General features: G+C 38.8%; 2 protein-coding genes across 2 annotated transcripts; both read left to right on the forward strand.

Moving 5' to 3' along the window:
- The first annotated feature begins 6,419 nt into the window (after positions 1-6,419).
- On the forward strand, positions 6,420-12,888 carry LOC110796794 (kinesin-like protein KIN-7B). The gene is made up of 15 exons (XM_022001880.2): positions 6,420-6,685; positions 7,036-7,286; positions 7,385-7,474; positions 7,566-7,666; positions 7,816-7,929; positions 8,015-8,096; positions 8,377-8,444; positions 8,623-8,682; positions 8,771-8,895; positions 9,030-9,228; positions 9,354-9,491; positions 9,859-9,948; positions 10,039-10,941; positions 11,612-11,916; positions 12,388-12,888. The coding sequence occupies exons 2-15, from the start codon at positions 7,055-7,057 to the stop codon at positions 12,716-12,718; spliced, it is 2,838 nt and encodes a 945-aa protein (XP_021857572.1). The 5' UTR covers positions 6,420-6,685; positions 7,036-7,054; the 3' UTR covers positions 12,719-12,888.
- Positions 12,889-13,959: 1,071 nt separating this feature from the next.
- Positions 13,960-19,100, forward strand: LOC110796793 (eukaryotic translation initiation factor 3 subunit K). Its single transcript, XM_022001879.2, has 8 exons — positions 13,960-14,246; positions 14,763-14,819; positions 14,917-14,967; positions 15,061-15,123; positions 16,891-16,941; positions 17,019-17,085; positions 18,078-18,160; positions 18,703-19,100. The coding sequence occupies exons 1-8, from the start codon at positions 14,118-14,120 to the stop codon at positions 18,904-18,906; spliced, it is 705 nt and encodes a 234-aa protein (XP_021857571.2). The 5' UTR covers positions 13,960-14,117; the 3' UTR covers positions 18,907-19,100.
- Positions 19,101-19,771: the final 671 nt, after the last annotated feature.

Here is a 19,771-nt window from a genome sequence, read left to right on the forward strand (position 1 = left end):
GCAACGCAACAACCCCACGCAACGTACGCCCATGGGCCACACGCACACAGCCATCGCTGGCCATGTGCGCGCAGCCCATGCGCTGCGTCGCATCGCTGTTGCTGCTTTCCTTCGCAAGACATCACGCGAGCTGGTGCTCGCTGCGCGCGCGCCAGCGCTCGATGCACGTGAGCCATCGCTCGCTGCGTTCGCTCGCCAGCGCTCGCTGCATGCGAGCCAGCGCTCGCTGCGCGCGCTTGCCAGCGCTAGATCCTGCGAGCCATCGCTCACTGCGCGAGGCATCGACGCTGGGCGTAGCGCTCGTGGCACGCGAGCTTGCGCTCGCTGCGCACGAGGCTCCGCACGCTTGCGCGAGGCAGTGCGCGTTGTGGCGCAGCTCGCTTGCTGCCCACACGCGACTGTTGTGCCTTGCTCTCGCCCTCGCCCATTCGTCCATTGCTCACAACCCACGACACAAGGAAGGGCTGCTGCCTTGTGCTCGTGCACCATGGCCTTGCTCATTGCATTCGTGCCGCATGGGCGACGAGCTCCCTTGCTCGTCGTCACATGCCCGCACTATACAACACCCCTTAAGGGTAACACGTAGCGTCCATTGCTTTGTGCGAGCAAGTTATATGAACGAATCGCATAAAATTTAAAAAAATTATATTTAAAATTAATGACAAATTAATAAATAATATTAATTTCATAATTTTAGGGCGAAAAATCGAAAATTTATTATTCAATTGATTTCCGATTAACATGGATTCAAGTCTAGGTCAAAAAAAATTAAAATTTATCATAAATTTACAATTTTATGGTGGTTTTTAATCATAGGTATCTAATTCAATTACAATTAATTATGAAAATCAAATTAATTCTAAATTATTCTAATTTTCAACAAATTAATCATAATTACAAATTAGATTGCATAATTAACAAGGCTAGGCATTCAAACTTGTTAAACATATACAGTAGGTCAATCAAAAATTCAAGATTTATCAACAAGAATCGCAAATATTTAATTTAACATCTTCAATTTACGAAATTTTGCATTCGAAAAACTAAAACCTCCGAAAAGTCATAGTTAGGCTTCGAATTTGAGAATTCTGGGTTCGGCAGAAAAATAACTATTTTTGTCAAAATTTTAGAATGCCTTTTACATGCGAAATTGACACAAAAATCACTCGATTTGGATGAGTAACGAAGAAACTGCCGAAAAACTGCGTACGTATAATTAAATAAACGCAATTTGCAATTAATTAACAATTACGAAAATTAATCACCCCTTTTAATTCTTGCAAATTTGTAATATTTAACCATGTTCATGCAATTTAGATTATGAAAATAATAAGAGGCTCGTGATACCACTGTTAGGTTATGATACATATGACAATTCATAAATCATGCGGAAAAACCATAAAGCCAGGAAAACATATTATTTACACATAATCATTTAGCATAGTTTAGATGCATACTCTTTGTTGCGTGCCCTCCCTAGCTGCGCCCGAACCGAACAAGAACAAGTCTTTAGGACTCCAAGTGTCGTCCCTCCGTAGATAGTCCACAGCACGTCCGGATCCGCCTTAAGATTGACCAACTAGAATCGCCCTTAAGGTACTATTATTTTCGGCACTTTATAGGCAATTGTGTAGTTGAATTTTGCTCTCAAAAACTCACTTTGAATACTTGAAATCTCTCTGTAAATATGTGACCCTAGGCACCTATTTATAGAGTTATGGAAAAGGATTTGGAATCCTATTAGGATACTAATTTATTTAATTATAATCCTACTAGGACTCTAATTAAATAATCATTATCTAATAGTTTTAGGATTTTAATCATATTTCGAATCCCGATTGCTTTAGGATTCCCGCACAAGCATTGCACGAGCACCGTACACCCGCGCAAGCCTTGCGGCCCACGCTAGGCGCACAGCGCTCGGCCCACTGCTGCTGTGCTCTCGCGCGCGCGCCCCAGGCCTTGGCTGGGCCTGGCCTTGCGCTGGGCCTGGTCGAGGCTTGGCACGCGATGGTGCGTGTTGGCTCGCTGGGCGATGGCCTGGCTTCGTGCTGGGCCTTCGTCCGGCAGGCCTCGTCCGATGCTAATTCGTACGATACGCTTCCGATTAAATTCCCGGTTCGGGAATTCATTTTCGATACGAACAATATTTAATATTTCCGATTACGGAATTAATTTCCGTTTCGAACAAATATTTAATATTTCCGTTTCCGGAACTATTTTCCGATTCGATAATATTTCCGATTCTGACAATATTTCCGTTTCCGGCAATATTTCCGATTCCGGCAATATTTCCATTTCCGATAATATTTTCCGATACGTACCATGTTTCCGTTTCCGGCAACATCTACGACTTGGATAATATTTATATTTCCGATACGATCCGTATTTCCGTTTCCGGCAATATCATCGTTTCCGGAGTATTCATTTCTTGCCTGTGACGATCTCAGCTCCCACTGAAACCAAGATCCGTCGATTCCGAATATCCATAGTTGGAGTATTTAATGCCATTAAATACTTGATCCGTTTACGTACTATTTGTGTGACCCTACGGGTTCAGTCAAGAGTAAGCAGTGGATTAATATCATTAATTCCACTTGAACTGAAGCGGCCTCTAGCTAGGCATTCAGCTCACTTGATCTCACTAAATTATTAACTTGTTAATTAATACTGAACCGCATTTATTAGACTTAACATTGAATGCATACTTGGACCAAGGGCATTATTTCCTTCAATCTCCTGTCGGAGAAGTCATGACAACGCCGGCTCCCGCTCCTGACTGAGCGGCTGATCCGCCCACCGATACTTCCCAGGATTCTTCTTTGGCTTCAACCTCCTAATAAGATGCTTCGACTACAAAGTCAGCCAAGACCGATCATGTTTACCCGCAACTGTGGGTCTATGTCGGTTCTTATCTTCACTGTTCTGCCGGTTTCTCCTTCCACCAGCTCAATTTCCTCCGTCTCTCCTCCGGCCTCTAGCCTGGGTAAGGTAGCCCCCTTCTCGATGCTTTCGATTGCGGGTGACTCCTGTTTCTGCCTTTTCTCCTTCTTGGGCAACAGAGATTGTTCCCCCTCTGATTTTGGGGCTTGGCCTTTTGCCGGTCTTTTTGTTGCTGCCTCCCTTGTTATATTCATGGATGGGGTCAATCGGCCTGGTGTTTTTATGTCGTCAAGTAGCATGATCTTGCTGACTCTTGACTGCCTCGGATTCTCTCAGCTTTCTCGAAATTGGACATGTATATCATGGTTAGATGGTATGTCGATACCACTGCCTATGCATCGTGGATGAATGGTCGGCCCACGATGACGTTGTATGCAGCTGGCACTTTTATTACCAAGAAATCTACCATTAGGTCCCTTGCGGTCCTCCCCTCTCCAATCTGTACCGGTAGCCGGATGCTACCTTCCGGAAAGACAGTGGCTCCGGAGAATCCTATCACTGGATAGTTGACTCGTGTGAGCTCCTTCTCGTCTATTTTCAGCTGAATGAAGGCTTCCCAGAAGATAATGTTCGCTGAACTCCCTCCATCCACCAGTATTCTTTTCACTGGGAAGTTTGCTATTTCGAGGCCCAAAACCAGTGGGTCGTCGTGGGGGTATATGATACCGCGGCAGTCGGCAGGGGTGAACGAGATGTTTGGCATGACTTGGGGTGACGACCATTTTCTGGCACTATGATAGTTTATCAGGTGGCGGTGCTCGCCCAGGCTTCTACCTACTCCACTGATTGTTCCTCCATGGCACGGTCCGCCGGATATGACCCATACTGTCGGCCCTTTCTGGCCATTGTTTCTAGCCTCTCCGCTGCGGCTGGTTTCTGGTGCCTTTTGTTCTATTCTGAGTGGTGTCTAGGTGGATGGTAACCTGTTGTTTGTGTTGTTGATCTGCCGGCTGCTATTCTGTTGGTTGTTGTTGCCCTGCCGGGCTTTATATTGCGTCAGGTAGCCTCTCCTGATCATATCTTCGATGTTATCTTTCAAATCTCTGCAGTCTTCCGTATAGTGCCCATAGTCGTCATGGAATGCACAGTACTTCGACTGTGGTTTGGGTTTGTCGCTCGTTGGTGGAGGCCTTTTCCAGTTTTCGTTTTTGTTGACATTGTAAATTGCGGCTCTTGGGGCGTTCAATGGGGTGTATTCATGGAAAGTGGGGTAGGTGTTGGTTGACTGTTTCTGATGATCTCTCCCTCGGAGGTCCCTCCTCTGATCATCCTTCCTGAATCCCCTACTCTGATTTTGCTGCGCCGGCTGAGACGGCCTAGGCGCGACATTTCTAGCCGCTGCCGACTGATAATGGTTTGGGATTGTCATCAGCTCATCACTTTTGATGTATTCATGGGCTTTTACCAGTGCGCTTCCCAGATCCGTGAAGGATTTCCTTCCCAAGTATTTTTTGAACTCGCAGTGGTTCATTCCTCTCATCAGGGCCACCACGGCTATCTCTTGTTGCAAGTTTGGTATGCTGGTGGATTCGTTGTTGAACCTGGTGAGGTAATCTCTTAAGGACTCTCCGCTCCTTTGGGTGATTGCCATCAGTTCTCCTGACGTTTTCTTTCTCTGCTGCCGACTGATAAACCGGAGCATGAACTCTGCTTCTAACTGTCGGTAATTGTATACTGACCTTTGGTAGTCCCTTATACCACCCGGACGCCACTCCCAGCAGTGTGGAGGGAAACACTTTGCACCACATGGCATCGGAATCTGTATACAACATCATATGTTGCTCGAACGTGTTGCAATGGACCTCCGGATCGGTGGATCCGTCATACTTGCAGAGTGGGAACTTCAATTTCTCCATTGGTTCTTCCAGAATGTCCGCGCACAGGGGTGAGTTTGCAGGTTGGATGGTGTAACGGCGCGACACGTATCTTTGAGGCGCTTCTCTTGCCTCCTCGATGACCATGGGTTCTGGCCGACTGCGCAGAGCAATCGCCTGGTGTGTGTTGGGGTGTTGTTCGTGTTGTTCTATGATCTGTTCTCCGAATAGGTTTTTTATCGGTAGTCTCTTCCTTTTTGTGCCGACTGGTGTTTCCGTTGCCTGGTTCATGATTGTCCTGGGTGCGGGTTCTGTGTTTGCTTTTCTTGCTGGCTTCAGGGCCGATAGCGCGGCCATCACCGCTCTTGCCGTGGCCAACTGTTCCTCCGAGAACTGACCGGCGAGTTCAGACGGCATTTGCGTATTATTTTGAGCTGGGCTTTCGGGTTCTTCGTCTGAGTCGTCGTCCTCGACTGAGTATCCAAGGACATGTAAGGGTGTTTCCGCAGCCGTTGTTTTACTGACTACCGACTGGCTCCCTAGCTAGGGGGTGGGTTGGTCATTGACGGGTGTTATGATTGGCTCTGCTGAAAACAACGTGGATTTCAGCCGGGTTGTTGTTTTTGTCGTCTGTGTACTCTGTGGGGTTGTTTTCGAGGCATGTTTTTTGCTTTTCTTATACGAATCCGACTGCGTACCTTCCATTCTCAATGGTGAACTTTGATGGTTTGGGTGTTTTTTTTATTTTTTTATTTTTTATATATATATATCTGGCTGTGGGTTCTGTTTACAAGTGGGGGTCCCCTCCTTCTAGCGCCAATTGTTCCGGTTGTGGACTTGGAACAGGAAAGGGATGACTGGCCTCCGACTGAGATTGCTGACTGGGTCCTGCACAGTGAAACCGTTAACTAGCCTCGGGGGTGATCCGAGAATTACCCCTCCGATGCTTAAGTCAGATTATGCTGATAGCTCTATAATAAATTCTTATAAGAATGATTGAGGTGGAATTGCGTACCTTTGGCATTGATGGGGGTCCGTATATATAGACGGGTTACTTGTACGGAGGATCCGGGTTATTACCCGTTGGGTCCGGGTCCTCTCTTTCGGCTCTGATTGATGGATGATGTCAGAGCAATGCCGGCTGGGATTGTAAACCCTGAATACCGACTGCACCCTTGGTGCTTCTTATGAATATATATGCGTATGTTACAGCTGTTATGGGCTGTCCTACCGACATGCCGGTAGGGCTTCCCGTACAAAAACAATTAAGCATGATACATTCATAATGTAATAACCTCGTTCATCAAAAGGTTTAAGACTAATTTAGTATACAACCTGAGTAATGCACGAGTTTAACAACAACCATTAGATTATAATTTTGAGATACGTTTTACGTACCCTTGTCAAAAGTTAATTTCAAGTGATTTAAAAGGTAAAAGAAATTACTCATATCAACCCACTTTCAAATAATCTTAAATTCATTCATTTAAATTCAAAAATAAAAAATCATATCATAAAATTTAAACATTAAACTTTTCAACCATAACACTTAAGACTTGGTATTAAATCGCGCCTACATTAATACCTTGTGTAGTGGTGTGGCTCCTCCATACGAACCTAAGAAAAATTATAAAATTATAAAATTATGGCAATAATATGAAAATAAATTTTGAAAGTGTGTATGCTACAGGTAACCCGCATATACCGCCAAAAAATTAAAGTACCGAACTAGCCGTTACATCTTCTTCCTCTTCTCCCTGAATTTTCCTTTGTTTTTGTTTCCATTTTTACTATTCATCTCCTCAAATACCCAACTTTCCATTTTTTACACTGTTCTTCCCCTTTTTTCTCTACATATTTTGGTTCATTTTGAAATATTCGAGGCAGGAAATTCAAGAATTCAGCAACATAATCTCTTTTAAATTGGGGTAAGTTTCAATATTCTGTTCACATTTCCTTTTCTGTAATCTGGGTTTTGTTAGAAATTGTGATCTAAATATAGTAACTTATTTTTTAATCCAACATTTGTAAATTGTAATTATACCCAGTTGATTCAAGTTTCCTTTTTTTATGATTTCTTGAAATTTTTGGGTTCTTGATCATTTAAATTAGAAACACCCAGAACTAGTAGTTTAGCATTAATCGATATTCTGGTACTTGATTATAGTTTGATTTTACTTTATGTTGTTTAAGATCAGTGAATATAATTGCAAAAAAAAACCCAATTCTTGTAATTGCCATCTAAGTGTTTGATGAAATGCTTGAACGGTTGGAACAGTGGGTTTTGAAATTGGGTGATGAAAATGGGAGAGCCCAAGACCCCATTATCCAAGATCCTAACCGCACCATCATGTACTCCCGGGGGTACGAAGGTTCGAGAGGAGAAGATAATGGTAATGGTTCGAGTTAGGCCGCTGAGTTCTAGGGAACAAGCTATGTATGATTTGATTGCATTAGAGTGTCCGAATGAGGAGACAGTAGTCTTCAAGAATCCCAATGACGAGAGACCTTGTTCTTCCTTTACCTTTGGTAATTTCTAATTTTATTCACAGGAGTAACATAAGTTTTTATAGAATCTGAAATTCTGAAGGTTGATTATGACTTGACATGACTGTTTTGTGTACCAGATAAGGTTTTTAGTCCGACTTGTGTGACCGCGAGGGTTTATGAAGGAGGAGCAAAGGATGTGGCCTTATCAGCTCTTACTGGAATTAATGGTGATTATATGCTTGATTTTATAGATATCTTTATTCTGATTATGTTTGTGGATGCTGTTTGTTGATTTAGCTCAAATTTCCTTTCTTGCAGCAACAATTTTCGCGTATGGGCAGACTAGTAGTGGTAAAACATTTACAATGAGAGGAATTACTGAATATGCTATTGAGGACATCTATCAGTATATGCAAAATGTAAGCTTGAATTGCTTGGAACGAGATTTGTGATCATTGTTTCTCATCACTTGTGTGTTTCTGTTTGCTGAATGTTATTAGCAGTGCTTGTATTTGTACTTGTATATTATAGTAATCCCATTTTGAAGGACGATTTTAATGCTTTGCAGCATCCTGAAAGGAACTTTTCAGTGAAAATCTCTGCTTTGGAGATCTACAATGAGACTGTAGTTGACCTTTTGAATCGAAATTCTGGTCCACTTCGACTTTTGGATGATCCTGAGGTACTTGTTAGCTTACTTCCACATATTTGATAAGTTCTAGATATGTTACTTGCATTTGTATAAAGTAGTCGTCTGTCTGTTGCAGAAAGGAACTATTGTCGAAAAACAAGTTGAAGAAGTTGTAAAGGATAGTCAGCATTTGAAGCATTTAATTGGCATATGTGAAGGTAAAACTTTCTTGGATTTCTGTTGTTGGATAGTTTTCAATGCATAAAATCTGTGTAACAATTATATGGTATGATATCTGATCTCAGTAGATATTAGGCACTTTCTCCGTCTATTTCTTTTTTGTTTTTTTTTTCTTAATTGCATTAGATAATATTACGAATAAATGGTGTTTTTTAGCATTTAAGGCTTACCATGTGGCTTAGATAATGTAGGGTATGTATTGCTTACTTGAACAAAATCTATCCGAGTTTAACTGCTATACCATGTGTTACTCTACAGCTCAACGACAAGTAGGAGAAACTGCTCTGAACGATAAAAGTTCAAGATCACATCAGATACTGAGACTGGTATTAATATGTTTTACTGCACATTGTTCTTAATTCCGGTTGAATAACTCTCCGAATCTGCATTTCTATCATAATTTTGTGATAGTGATCACTAATTTGGTTTTATGTTTATAGATAGATATCATTCTTACAAGCATTAATTTCCAATGTTTGTCATTGTCTGTCTTTATTTATTTAGACCATCGAGAGCCGCCTCAAGGAAAATTCAGGCCGTGTGAAGTCCTTCGTAGCAAGCCTGGTACATGCCGCCTCCTACTTTCTTCTAGTCTTGGTTGTTACAGGCTTACAGCTGAAAGATACTTATTGTTAAACACGTTTTTTTTCAGAATCTTGTTGACCTTGCTGGAAGCGAGCGTGCCTCTCAAACTAAAAGTGCTGGTTTAAGGTTAAGAGAAGGAAGTCATATTAATCGCAGCTTGTTGACACTCACCCAAGTTATCAGAAAACTAAGGTTAGTTCTTGCAATATACGGAGTATACATACAATGTTGACTACGTTGTCTATGACATTGAACACAAGTGCATTTTGAAAGATATTGGTACTTCTAGTCTGCTAATTTGTTGTGTTATCTTGCTACCATTTCAGCGGTGGAAAAAGAATTGGTCATATACCGTACAGAGAATCAAAACTTACTCGAATATTGCAGTCTTCGCTTGGAGGAAATGCACGAACTGCAATAATATGTACCTTAAGTCCGGCAATGAGTCATGTAGAACAATCACGTAATACACTCTTATTTGCAACAAGTGCTAAGGAGGTTACAAACACTACTAGAGTGAATGTGGTAAGATAATCTTTACAGACTCTGACAATTTTAATTTTCATGTACGGGTTTCTTGCACCTCTGTGCTTTCATTAAATTTCTTTATGATCTGGAAATCTTCATGCAAGCAAATGTTCTCTGATCAGGTTGTTACAGACCAGCAGTTGGTTAAGCATTTACAACAGGAAGTTGCTAGATTGGAAGCAGAGCTGAAAAGTCCTGTACCTACGTCTTCATCAGCTTTAAAGGCGCTACTGGTTGAGAAAAATGTAAAAATCCAAAAGGTATGGTTTTCTTAGCTTTTGAACCATTTTGAAACCGTTTAACCTTAAATATTGGGATTCTTTTTTTCCTTAAACAAAACCATTTCATCCTTTTTCTGTGGTGAAAATCTTGAAACTATTAAAAATTGTTCTGGAACTCTTTTTAAGCAGAACTCAGAAGGTTGAAGTATAATAAAGCCCACCTCATCAGATCCTCACCCCCCAAAAATATATTTATTCCGTTCTTTTTAGGCACGTTTGCCATTGCACGATTTCAAACGTTAATATCTTCAATTATGGATAAGAAAAAATTATAAAAAGTTGATTTTGACCGACTACATAGCACTGTAGTTATTTTGACCGACTAAACCCTTGTTATCATGTATAGATGGAGAGGGAAATGGGAGAGCTTAAGCGACAAAGAGATCTCGCACAAACTCAGCTTGAACTGGAAAGAAGTGGACGCAAGGAAAAGAAGGTAAACCATGAATAAAATATACACTCCATTTCCAGTTCTTTCTAATTGCATTATTATCCTTTTTTCATCTCCCCTCTTTTCCTATTTTAGGAATCAAACAATTCCAGCCCATCTCATCAAGTGAAGAAGTGCCTTGCTTTTCCATCAGACACGATCTTAAGCAGAGTTACTTTAGAAACCCAAGAAAGAAATAAAGCTGGAAGGCAGTCAATGCTTAGGCAATCAGTTAGCTCTACTGACCCTTCTCACTTAGTGCAAGAAATCCGGAAGCTTGAACTTCTGCAAAGAAGACTTGGTGATGAAGCAAATAAAGCTCTTGACATACTTCAAAAAGAAGTTGCATGTAACAGATTGGGGACACAAGATGCTGCTGAAAATGTTGCAAAGCTACTTTCTGAGATTAAAAACATGCAAATTCTTAACTCCATTTCTGAAGACATTGTTGTTAAGGACACAGCTGACTTGAAAGAGGAAATTATTCGACTGAACACGCAAGGTCAGACAATTGAATCTTTAGAAAAGAAGCTTGAGATTGTCCAGAATTCTGTGGACAGGTTGGTTTGTGCTTTAGGGGATAATGAGAATACTCCAGATTCAAAGATACAGTCTAAAAGGAAAAAGGGTATCCCATTTAACCTCACCAATAGTCCAAACATGTCAACCTTTATAAGGGCTCCATGTTCTCCTCTTTCTTCTTCAAGAAGAGTGATGGATGAGATTGGTAATACTATTGCAGATAACCAAAGTACTAATGACAGTCTTCCGAGTTCCTGCAAAAGCACTCCTCTTAAAGGTGATCAAGTTGGTTTTTCTCATTCCTCTAGGGAGAATACTCCTTCAAGGCAGAAGCAAAACTCAGTTAATGTGAAGAAGATGAAGAAAATGTTCAATAATACACTTGAGGAGACTGCACGTAACATCAGGTCGTATGTTACCGAGTTGAAGGAAAGAGTTGCTAAGCTTCAGTATCAAAAGCAGCTTCTGGTTTGTCAGGTTAGAATTCTGATTGATGCTATATCGGCTTCCTTGCTTTTATTCTTCTTTTCCCAATGTTATTTGGGTATTTTACGTGGCTTGATCAGATACTAAACACTTCAACATGGATATGGACACTGACCACTTCAGTTTGGACAGATAACATCCTAATGTTTCTTAAACTAGTAAAGTCTGGTACATTGACCCATACATCATACCTGCTCCAAAACACTAGTATATGAAGTTGCATACATTGACACATTTGTAAAGTGAAATGTTGTGGCATATTGTTAAGTTTTTGGGTCTGAAATACTGAAGTCTGATGAAAGATAAAGTTCTTCTTGCTTTCTGTGGATACTTCATCTCTTTTCATATCCTTGAGCTATTAATTTTTATCCAAATGAAACTACCTTACCAAGGTCCTTGATGTTTGAGCATCTTAGCTACATATTTTTTGGTTAATGATTTTTTACCTATGAGAAAGTTGGAACTTTTCCTTATTGTACGAGTTCATTCACACCTTTAGAGAAGACATACATATAAAAAAAGTACTCATGTACAATTAACTTTCTGGTTTGTTTTACTCAGAGAATTTTTAATACACAAAATTGCTATAGGCTCATGTCCCTGAAGTATGAATATGTTAAATTCCTCACATATCCATTGTTTGCTGTTTGTGTGGAACTAGGTGCTGGAACTGGAGGCAGGTGAAACAGCAACAACTTCACATGAAGCAGTTGATCAATCTCCATTTTCTTGGCTGTTAATATTTGAGGAACAAAAGAAGCAGATAGTCATGTTATGGCATCTGTGCCATGTCTCACTGGTGCACCGTACCCAGTTTTTCCTGTTATTCAGAGGTGATCCTGCTGATCAGATATACTTGGAAGTTGAGCTGCGAAGATTAACATGGTTAGAACAACACTTGTCAGATCTTGGAAATGCTAGCCCTGCTCTTCTAAGTGATGAACCAGCCACCTATGTTTCATCAAGGTATGTATTGTCTGTTCATAATCATCAGTTAGGCTCCGTTTGGTTTGGTGTAAAACGTTTACAGTGCAAAAAATGATTTTCCATGTAAAACATTTTCCAAGGGAAAACACAATTCCAAAACAGTTTTCCTTTGTTTGATTCCTTGAAAGAAAATGGGAGAAGATGGTGAAGATTGAGGGGAAGAAGGGAGAGGGAGGTGAGGGGGAAAGGTGGAAAAGTGGAAAAGTGGTTTCCTTCCTTTCAAATGGAAAAAGTTCTTGAGGGAGTTATGAAATATTGTTTTTCATCCCTTGTCAAACCAAACAACGTAAAATGATTGAAAAGGGAAAAATCACTTTCCATGAAAACGTTTTACACCCGACCAAACGGAGCCTAATTAGTATGTTACTTCAGAAATCCATGTGTATAAATTGTTTAGAAGATTCCATGTATATAAACCAATATTGAGAGTGCGTTAACTACTAATTGCAGCATTAAGGCCCTTAAACAAGAGAGGGAAAACCTAGCAAAGAGGGTCAGTTCAAGACTAACACCAGAAGAAAGGGAAGTTCTTTACAGAAAATGGGATATCCCACCAGAAGGGAAACAAAGACGGAGGCTGCAGTTGGTTAACAAGTTATGGACCGACCCACACAATATGGAACATGTGCAAGAAAGTGCAGATATTGTAGCAAAGCTTGTTGGGTTCTGTGAATCTGGTGAGCAACTTAAAAGAGAGATGTTTGAGCTTAATTTCAAGTCACCTTGTGATAAGAAGACATGGATGGGTTGGAACTTGATATCAAACCTGTTGCATCTGTAAATACTATCTGATTATCTTTTGTAAATCTTCTGTGTAAAGCTTGAAGTAACAAGAATTTCTATGATAACCACTAATCCTAGAAAACAGTGGGTTTTGCTTTCTGAATCACCCTCTGCAAGTCTCTTGTATTAAAAAAGTGACTGTCTGGAAAAAAAAAACATCTTCCTGTACATTATTGCTGGTGCAAACACCAATTTTGATGACTAAAATCAAACCCTGAAATCCTGAATGAACTACACAACACTGGCTTCAAAGTCTGATGATTGAACTCTATGAACTTCTGAGTTCTGATAGACCTTTTAGATCATACTAGGTTGGTGATCAAACTCTGAACTTCTGACCAACATCGTCTAACAGCACATATTTTGGTCATTTAGGTCTTCCAAGGCTAAGATTGTGGAAGACCTAAATGATACTTTTAACCTTTTTTCATTCATACTTTTGTTCCCTCCATTTTTTCTACTGAATTTTCTTTACATCATACACAATTTAGTAACTTGTTCTCACCAGTCGTAAAACTTACTAATGCTCGATTGTTGCAACCTAAAGCCGGTGATCTATCCGTCTACATCACTTCCTTATCATCCTTATTATTCCTTAGTATAGTTGTAGTAAATCTATTAATAGGATAATATACGGAGTAAGTCTTTTGTCAGACGGTCTGACCAAATGTTTTAGTCAGTCCGGATAGCCTTTTACATTTGCCGACTCTACTATTTGTTTAACTGATCATTTGTGTTTATTTTGAAAAATAAACATACTCGTATATTAAACCGTTTCTTATAAGAATTTGTTATGTTGCAGATTTCAAAAAAAATTCCCAAAAAAAGCCTCCCATCACCAAAAAGATAACACAAAAATTGGAGAAGGGTTAGTTTGGTCATTTCATAATTCCCACTCAACCCCGGTCTCTCTCCTTATCAATCTTTCGTTGAGTTGTAGTAAATCTATTACGGAGTAACAGGATAATATACAGAGTAGATCTTTTGTCAGACGGTCTGACCAAATGTTTAATCAGACCAGTTAACATTTTACATTTTGTCTACCCTTTTTTTAACTAATAATTCTTACTTATTTTGACAAATAATATTTAACCGTCTTTTACAAGAATTTGTTATGTTGCCGGTTTCCAAAAAAAAAAAAAGCCTACCATCACAAACAAAAAAAAAGCACAAAAATTACAGAAGGGTTAATTTGGTCATTTCATATTTCCCACTCAACCCCAGTCTCTCTTCGCCCCCATATACCCTAAAACTGCGCAATCGTCTTCCTCCTTTGGCTTCTCCTTCACCAACACAGAAACCCACCACCTTCGATCTTTCTCTCTCCTCCTTGTTGTTCCCCTCGTTGTATTTCTTTGAAAAATTAGGGTTAGGGTTTTCAATTTGAAAGAGAAAATATGGGGATTGAGATTCAGAAGCAGCCACAGCCTCAACAAACTACGGCGCACACTGTTGAACAGCTCGTTGCTGTCAATCCTTACAATCCTGACATTCTTCCTGATCTTGAAAACTACGTCAATGAGCAGGTTTTCCCCTTTTCTCCTTTTAAGAAAACAAATATTCCCCTTTTTTATTGTTAATTAGCAGTATGTTTTTTTGAATTGCTGCAATTTTTATTCCTCTTGTTGATTTTAGTATTTAATTTTGTTTAAAGTTGTTAGCTTTAACCAGAAGTAGCTTATTCTATTGTGGTTGCTTTGTTCAAATTATTATAAATTTTAATACATTAGGTTTCAGTTTTATGGTAAAATAATGTTAATGGAATCAAATCAATGGTTGTTCAGATAATATTGTGGATTTGATTTTGAAGAATTGATTGTACCCATGCCCAATTTATGTAACTGCCCTGGTTTGAACTATTTGAAGGTTTGTGATCGAATTTGATTTCCGGGTATGTTGTAATTTCGCTTTGGGCAAAATCAGTTTAGTAGCTTGACATTAAGCTGGAAGTTAAAAATCCTTGATTGCAGTTCAACCCTTTATTACTTAAAACATGTGATTCTGTTTTGTTTGAACTCTGCTGTTACCCCTGCATTTATCAGGTTATGTCTGGATCGTACAGTCTTGATGCGAATCTTTGTCTTCTTCGGCTCTACCAGGTATAGACCCTCGATAGGTTTATAATTTATGTCGGTAAAAAGAATGATGTTTAATTTGTTTGCTGTATTAATGCCTGACTTTATGCGTTCTGTGTAGTTTGAACCAGAGAGAATGAGCACCCCTATTATTGCCCGCATTTTGATCAAGGTTTACTTGCTGCCTTTCTTTTTCTTCAATTTTTCGGTACTTTTGAGTGACATTTTGTTGATGAATCCTTGTTTGCTTCTTTGTTCTACCCAGGCACTCATGGCAATGCCAGCTTCTGATTTTGGCCTTTGCCTCTTTTTGATTCCGGAACGTGTGGTATGAGTTTCTCTTCCTTCCTCTTTGAATATGATTGTACTGCACATATCTTCTGGGACCTGTGCCTTACTAAATGAGAACAAAGCTTTACGTCCGAGTTACTGGAACTATTTGTTAGATTGTTAGAAGTGACAGACCAGTATTTTTCTAAATTGTGATGTATAATCGATGACTGAAGTGTCCGCTGGTTAGAAATAGTTAAAGTTGTGGGAATTCGTAAAGCCGAAATAAATGTATAGTTCATAACTTCATACCTATACAAGTTACTTCATACATTAGGACTCCAGCATCTTCCTAATTGGCCTTATTGATGACATAGTAAACCAACAAATGATAGAGATTTCATTCAGTTCTCATGATGAATTCTTCCGTAGTGAGTAGTCCCTTCCACACTGTAAAGTACTAACCTAGAGTGCAATAGAAGATTTTGGGGCTTGGAGTATTTTGATCTTTGGATTTTTGTTTATTGGGATTCAGCCAAGTCATCTATGCTTTGGCTATTTGGTTAGATGAACTTCAACTTTTTACCATCTTGGGAATTGGGATAGAAGATTCTTTCCTTTCCAGAAGAAAGAATCAAATGTGTCTCATTGTGATTTGTGGATCAGACCTAACTGCTTTCTTATCTTTGTAAGTATAGTGGTTTCCCAGAATCGGATACTGGAATTTCAGTGGAATTTATTGTAGCTTTCTCTTGTTTTGGAGGGATTGTATGTGTAATTTCTTGAACATCTTATACTTATTACTAGGTTTAGAAAGCAAGAAAAGTATTCCATAAGAAGGATGCAAGTAATGCTTCATTCTTTTTCTAGAATATTTTGAAGGATATTTCAGTCTACTATTGTCTCTTGCACTTGAGTATCAGGAGTTGGGATTTGGGAAGAAGCACTCATTTGCTAGTATTAGGGCCTTTGACTAAGATATACTTTGTTATGGTCTTGTAATATGGAATGATCTCTTTAGAGCGTAGAAGTCATCTCTCCCCACGAACTTATTAAATGTTTTGCGTGCTTGCTATAAGAGATCTAGGCTTGGTGTTCTTGGTGTAAGTACAAACTTTGACAGCAGTACATCACAAATTCTTGTAAGAAGCGGACTGACTATAACTTATTGTGGGACGGAATGATTTTTTAGTTTTTTTGGATGCCGTCTCATTATTTTATGTCTCCCTCTAGAGTTTTTCTCATACTTTTTAAAATTCAAGCTCTGGAATTCTGTACTGTGGCTATTAAAGCAAAATTGTGCATAGATTGTTTATTGAAACAGAAAGTTGCCTGCACAAGATGCGCCCATTGTCATGATGGTGTCAACTGTCAAATGTACCTTTTTGTTCTTGTGGCGAACAGAATTAAATCTGAAGTAAGCGTTGTAAGCAATGATTTACTGGTTTTTCTGAAAATTGACAGGAGTGTTTTATTTCAATAGTCTCACAGTTACTTGTTTGGTTTAAATTACTAGTGGGTGTGGTGAATAAATTATATATGTTTATTGTTGTCCTAAGTGAACCACAAATTTATATCTCACATCCGAAATAATGCATTTGCATGAGGAATCCATGGGGTTTCTTCATTTGATCAGTGGTCAATGTCCAGTATTAGTGGTTAACCCCTGATTAGATTGGGGGCCTAGCATTCATTTTCTTTGTACTAAACACTGATTCACTTTTTCGAAGAGTATATAATACTTTCTCCCTAATAACTTGATCATTTACTTAAATATATACCTCGTTAGTTTTCTATTGACTAATTTTTCGATGAAAATTTACAGCAAATGGAAGAGCAGTTCAAGACATTGATTGTTCTCTCTCACTATTTGGAGGTATAGTTGATACACTTACTTGGAAACATGGTTTATAATGCTTGGGATGTGATATCTGATGGTTTCTTTGCTTGCAGACTGCTAGGTTTCGTCAATTTTGGGAAGAAGCATCCAAGAGCCGCCACATTCTCGAAGCAGTTCCAGGTAAATAATCTCTGCAGCTTATTTAGTAAATTGGTATTTTTTTTGGGTGGGTGGGTGGGGGGGGGGGTATGAGAGAAATCCATTGAAGAGATTCACCCATACTTGTCTTTGTTGAACTGCTTTTACAGCTTTGCACATCTAATGAGTCTATGAAAATGGTTTCCTACGGAAGTGGATTGGGGTGGTTGTTTTGTGATATTTTGTAACATTTAGTTGATGTACGATTGTGAAGAAGATGGTATATCTTATTCGTACTAGTGTTCTGATTTGGAAGACTATTTATGGATTAGTGATGAAGATGCATTTTCCTTAGTAATCGATAAATATTAGTCTTTGGCTCTGGGGTTAGGTACATAGCGTTTAAGAGTGCCTTTGAAAATCTTGATTCACTTTGTATTGCCCTACATGGAATCCTGGATGCACTTGGTGTGAATGTAAGGAAAAGAAACAAAAAGAAAAAGAGGAGACATTGCTGCTGCTAGCAATCTAGCATCATTTCGGGGATTGGAAATTCAGTTTGTATGCCACTGAGAAATGTAATTAAAAGAGGAAAAAAAGAGAGAAGTAGATCCATTCAGAAATCATGTATTAGCAGCTTTGTGATTGGGATAGTCTAGCCTCTCTAGTTCTCGACTGCTTGCTGGTTTCATTGGTTGCTTATCAATACAATTTTCCTCATAATTTCTCTTCTGCAGTCTTTTTTTCTCCATTCCTGTCCTTCCTTCTCTTATCTAAAATCCTATTCATCCTCTATCAGATACCAAGTACATTTTTCTTTAATAGTTTACCATCCAATGCTCGTATGGTCGTAGAAGTAGGGAATTGTAGCAGTTGGTGGGGATTGAAAAGAAAAATCTGTTTTCCCGTATGGAACTCAATCCTTGCCACTGGGCCAAGTGCTCTTGGCTATGTTAAGTATACTGTTGTTGTTTGCGGCCTTCCTAATTCCTTCCTAATTCCTGATAAGGTTGCTGACAATTGTGTTATTGCAGGTTTTGAGCAAGCAGTGCAGTCCTATGCAGTTCATATTCTCTCACTAACTTGTCAACGGGTGCCTAGGACTGTGCTTGCTGAGGTATGCAGTCAATTTCTTAACTGTTGAAGCTTTTCAGTGTGATGTTGTTTGATGCAAAATGAATTATACTTATCATGATGAAGTGCGTTGAACAGTTGCAAATCAGCCCATAATGTATATGAATTTTAATACAAAAGGTCTTGCACGCACAAGGTGTACAATAAATTCATTGTACACAAGGATAACCTTTACCTAATTTTTTATAATTTTTACCTAGTTTTTTTTTTAACTTTTAATATGTTTTGATTAATTTTTACATTATAAAAAAAGATGATAGATAAACATTTTAAAGGGTTAAATGATTAATTTTATCACTAAAAATATAGATAACTTTTACATATACTTCATAAGAGTAACTTTTAAGCATTTTGAGTTGACTTTTACTCCGGTGTAAAATATTTATTGTACACCACTTGTAAATAAGAATTTGTGATTTTTATATGCAATATTATGTGAATGACACACATCGAACAGCATAGTCCCACAATCTGGTTACAGTTAATGTTATTAATCTTGGTTTTATGCTACTTGTAATTATCCAGGCTATTAACGTTGAAGGTCTCGCCCTTGACAAATTCCTGGAGCAACAATCGATAGAACGTGGTTGGATTGTTGAAAAGAGTGGTGGTAAGGGCCAAATCATTATCCTTTCCCGCAACGAATTCAACCATCCAGAGTTAAAGAAAAATGCAGCAGATAGCATACAGCTACAGCATATCACTAGGATCCTCCCTATTCTCGGTTGATCTTCTCAACCGTTGTAGACCGACCTTGTGGTTAAAAGAGTAGTAGAGAATTTGATGACATTTTTTGTTTTCTGGGAATGCTCTGAATACAGTTTTCTACTTCTCTTTTTTACTTTAAGATGTTCTGAATACTTTTTTGCACTGAAAAATGATCTCAGATTTTGAGTTAATCCCTTTTTTCCAGAGTTGTTTCACCTTGTGCGTTCATCTTTTGGTGAAATTCTGCTTTCTGAAATTAGGAATAAAATGAGGGGTGCTTATATGGGGTTAGGTGAACTTTGTGTATGACAAATTTCATACTATGTGTCTTCAACTGTGAATTGAAACTGTGAACTAGATCATATAACTGTCACCTATAAAACATAGCAACACGAAAGAGCAGAAAACTGTGGTTCGAATGAATTTGGTAGGCCATGGAAGTTAAACGAGGGCATTATATCTAATATGATACCTCTGTTTCTTTCTAGTTGTCCTCACGCTTGTACATGCATAACTTGAGCAATTAATATCTTTCTTTAAATATTGATAATGAAAAATTATAAAAAAAAAATGATGTTCACAAATTATACATTAAGATAAATCTAATAAAATCATATGGAATACACATTATAAAAGATAAACAAAGTAGACTATTTTTTAATTATGTAAACCTATTTTGCGAGGAAATATACTACTCTTTCTGTCTCGTTTTACTTGCTCCATTTGCTACTTTTTGTGATAGTTTTTTAGGTCAAATGGAATAAATAAAATGAGACCGTAGGGGTAATAAGTTGTTGATATTTAGGACTTCATTAGAGTATAGGTCCAAAGTCCACTCAAAAAAATTGAGTTCAAGTCCAGACTGTTTCACTTTTGGTCCAAGCCA

The sequence above is a fragment of the Spinacia oleracea genome, chromosome 2, assembly GCF_020520425.1.
Source record: "Spinacia oleracea cultivar Varoflay chromosome 2, BTI_SOV_V1, whole genome shotgun sequence".
Taxonomy (NCBI): domain Eukaryota; kingdom Viridiplantae; phylum Streptophyta; class Magnoliopsida; order Caryophyllales; family Amaranthaceae; genus Spinacia; species Spinacia oleracea.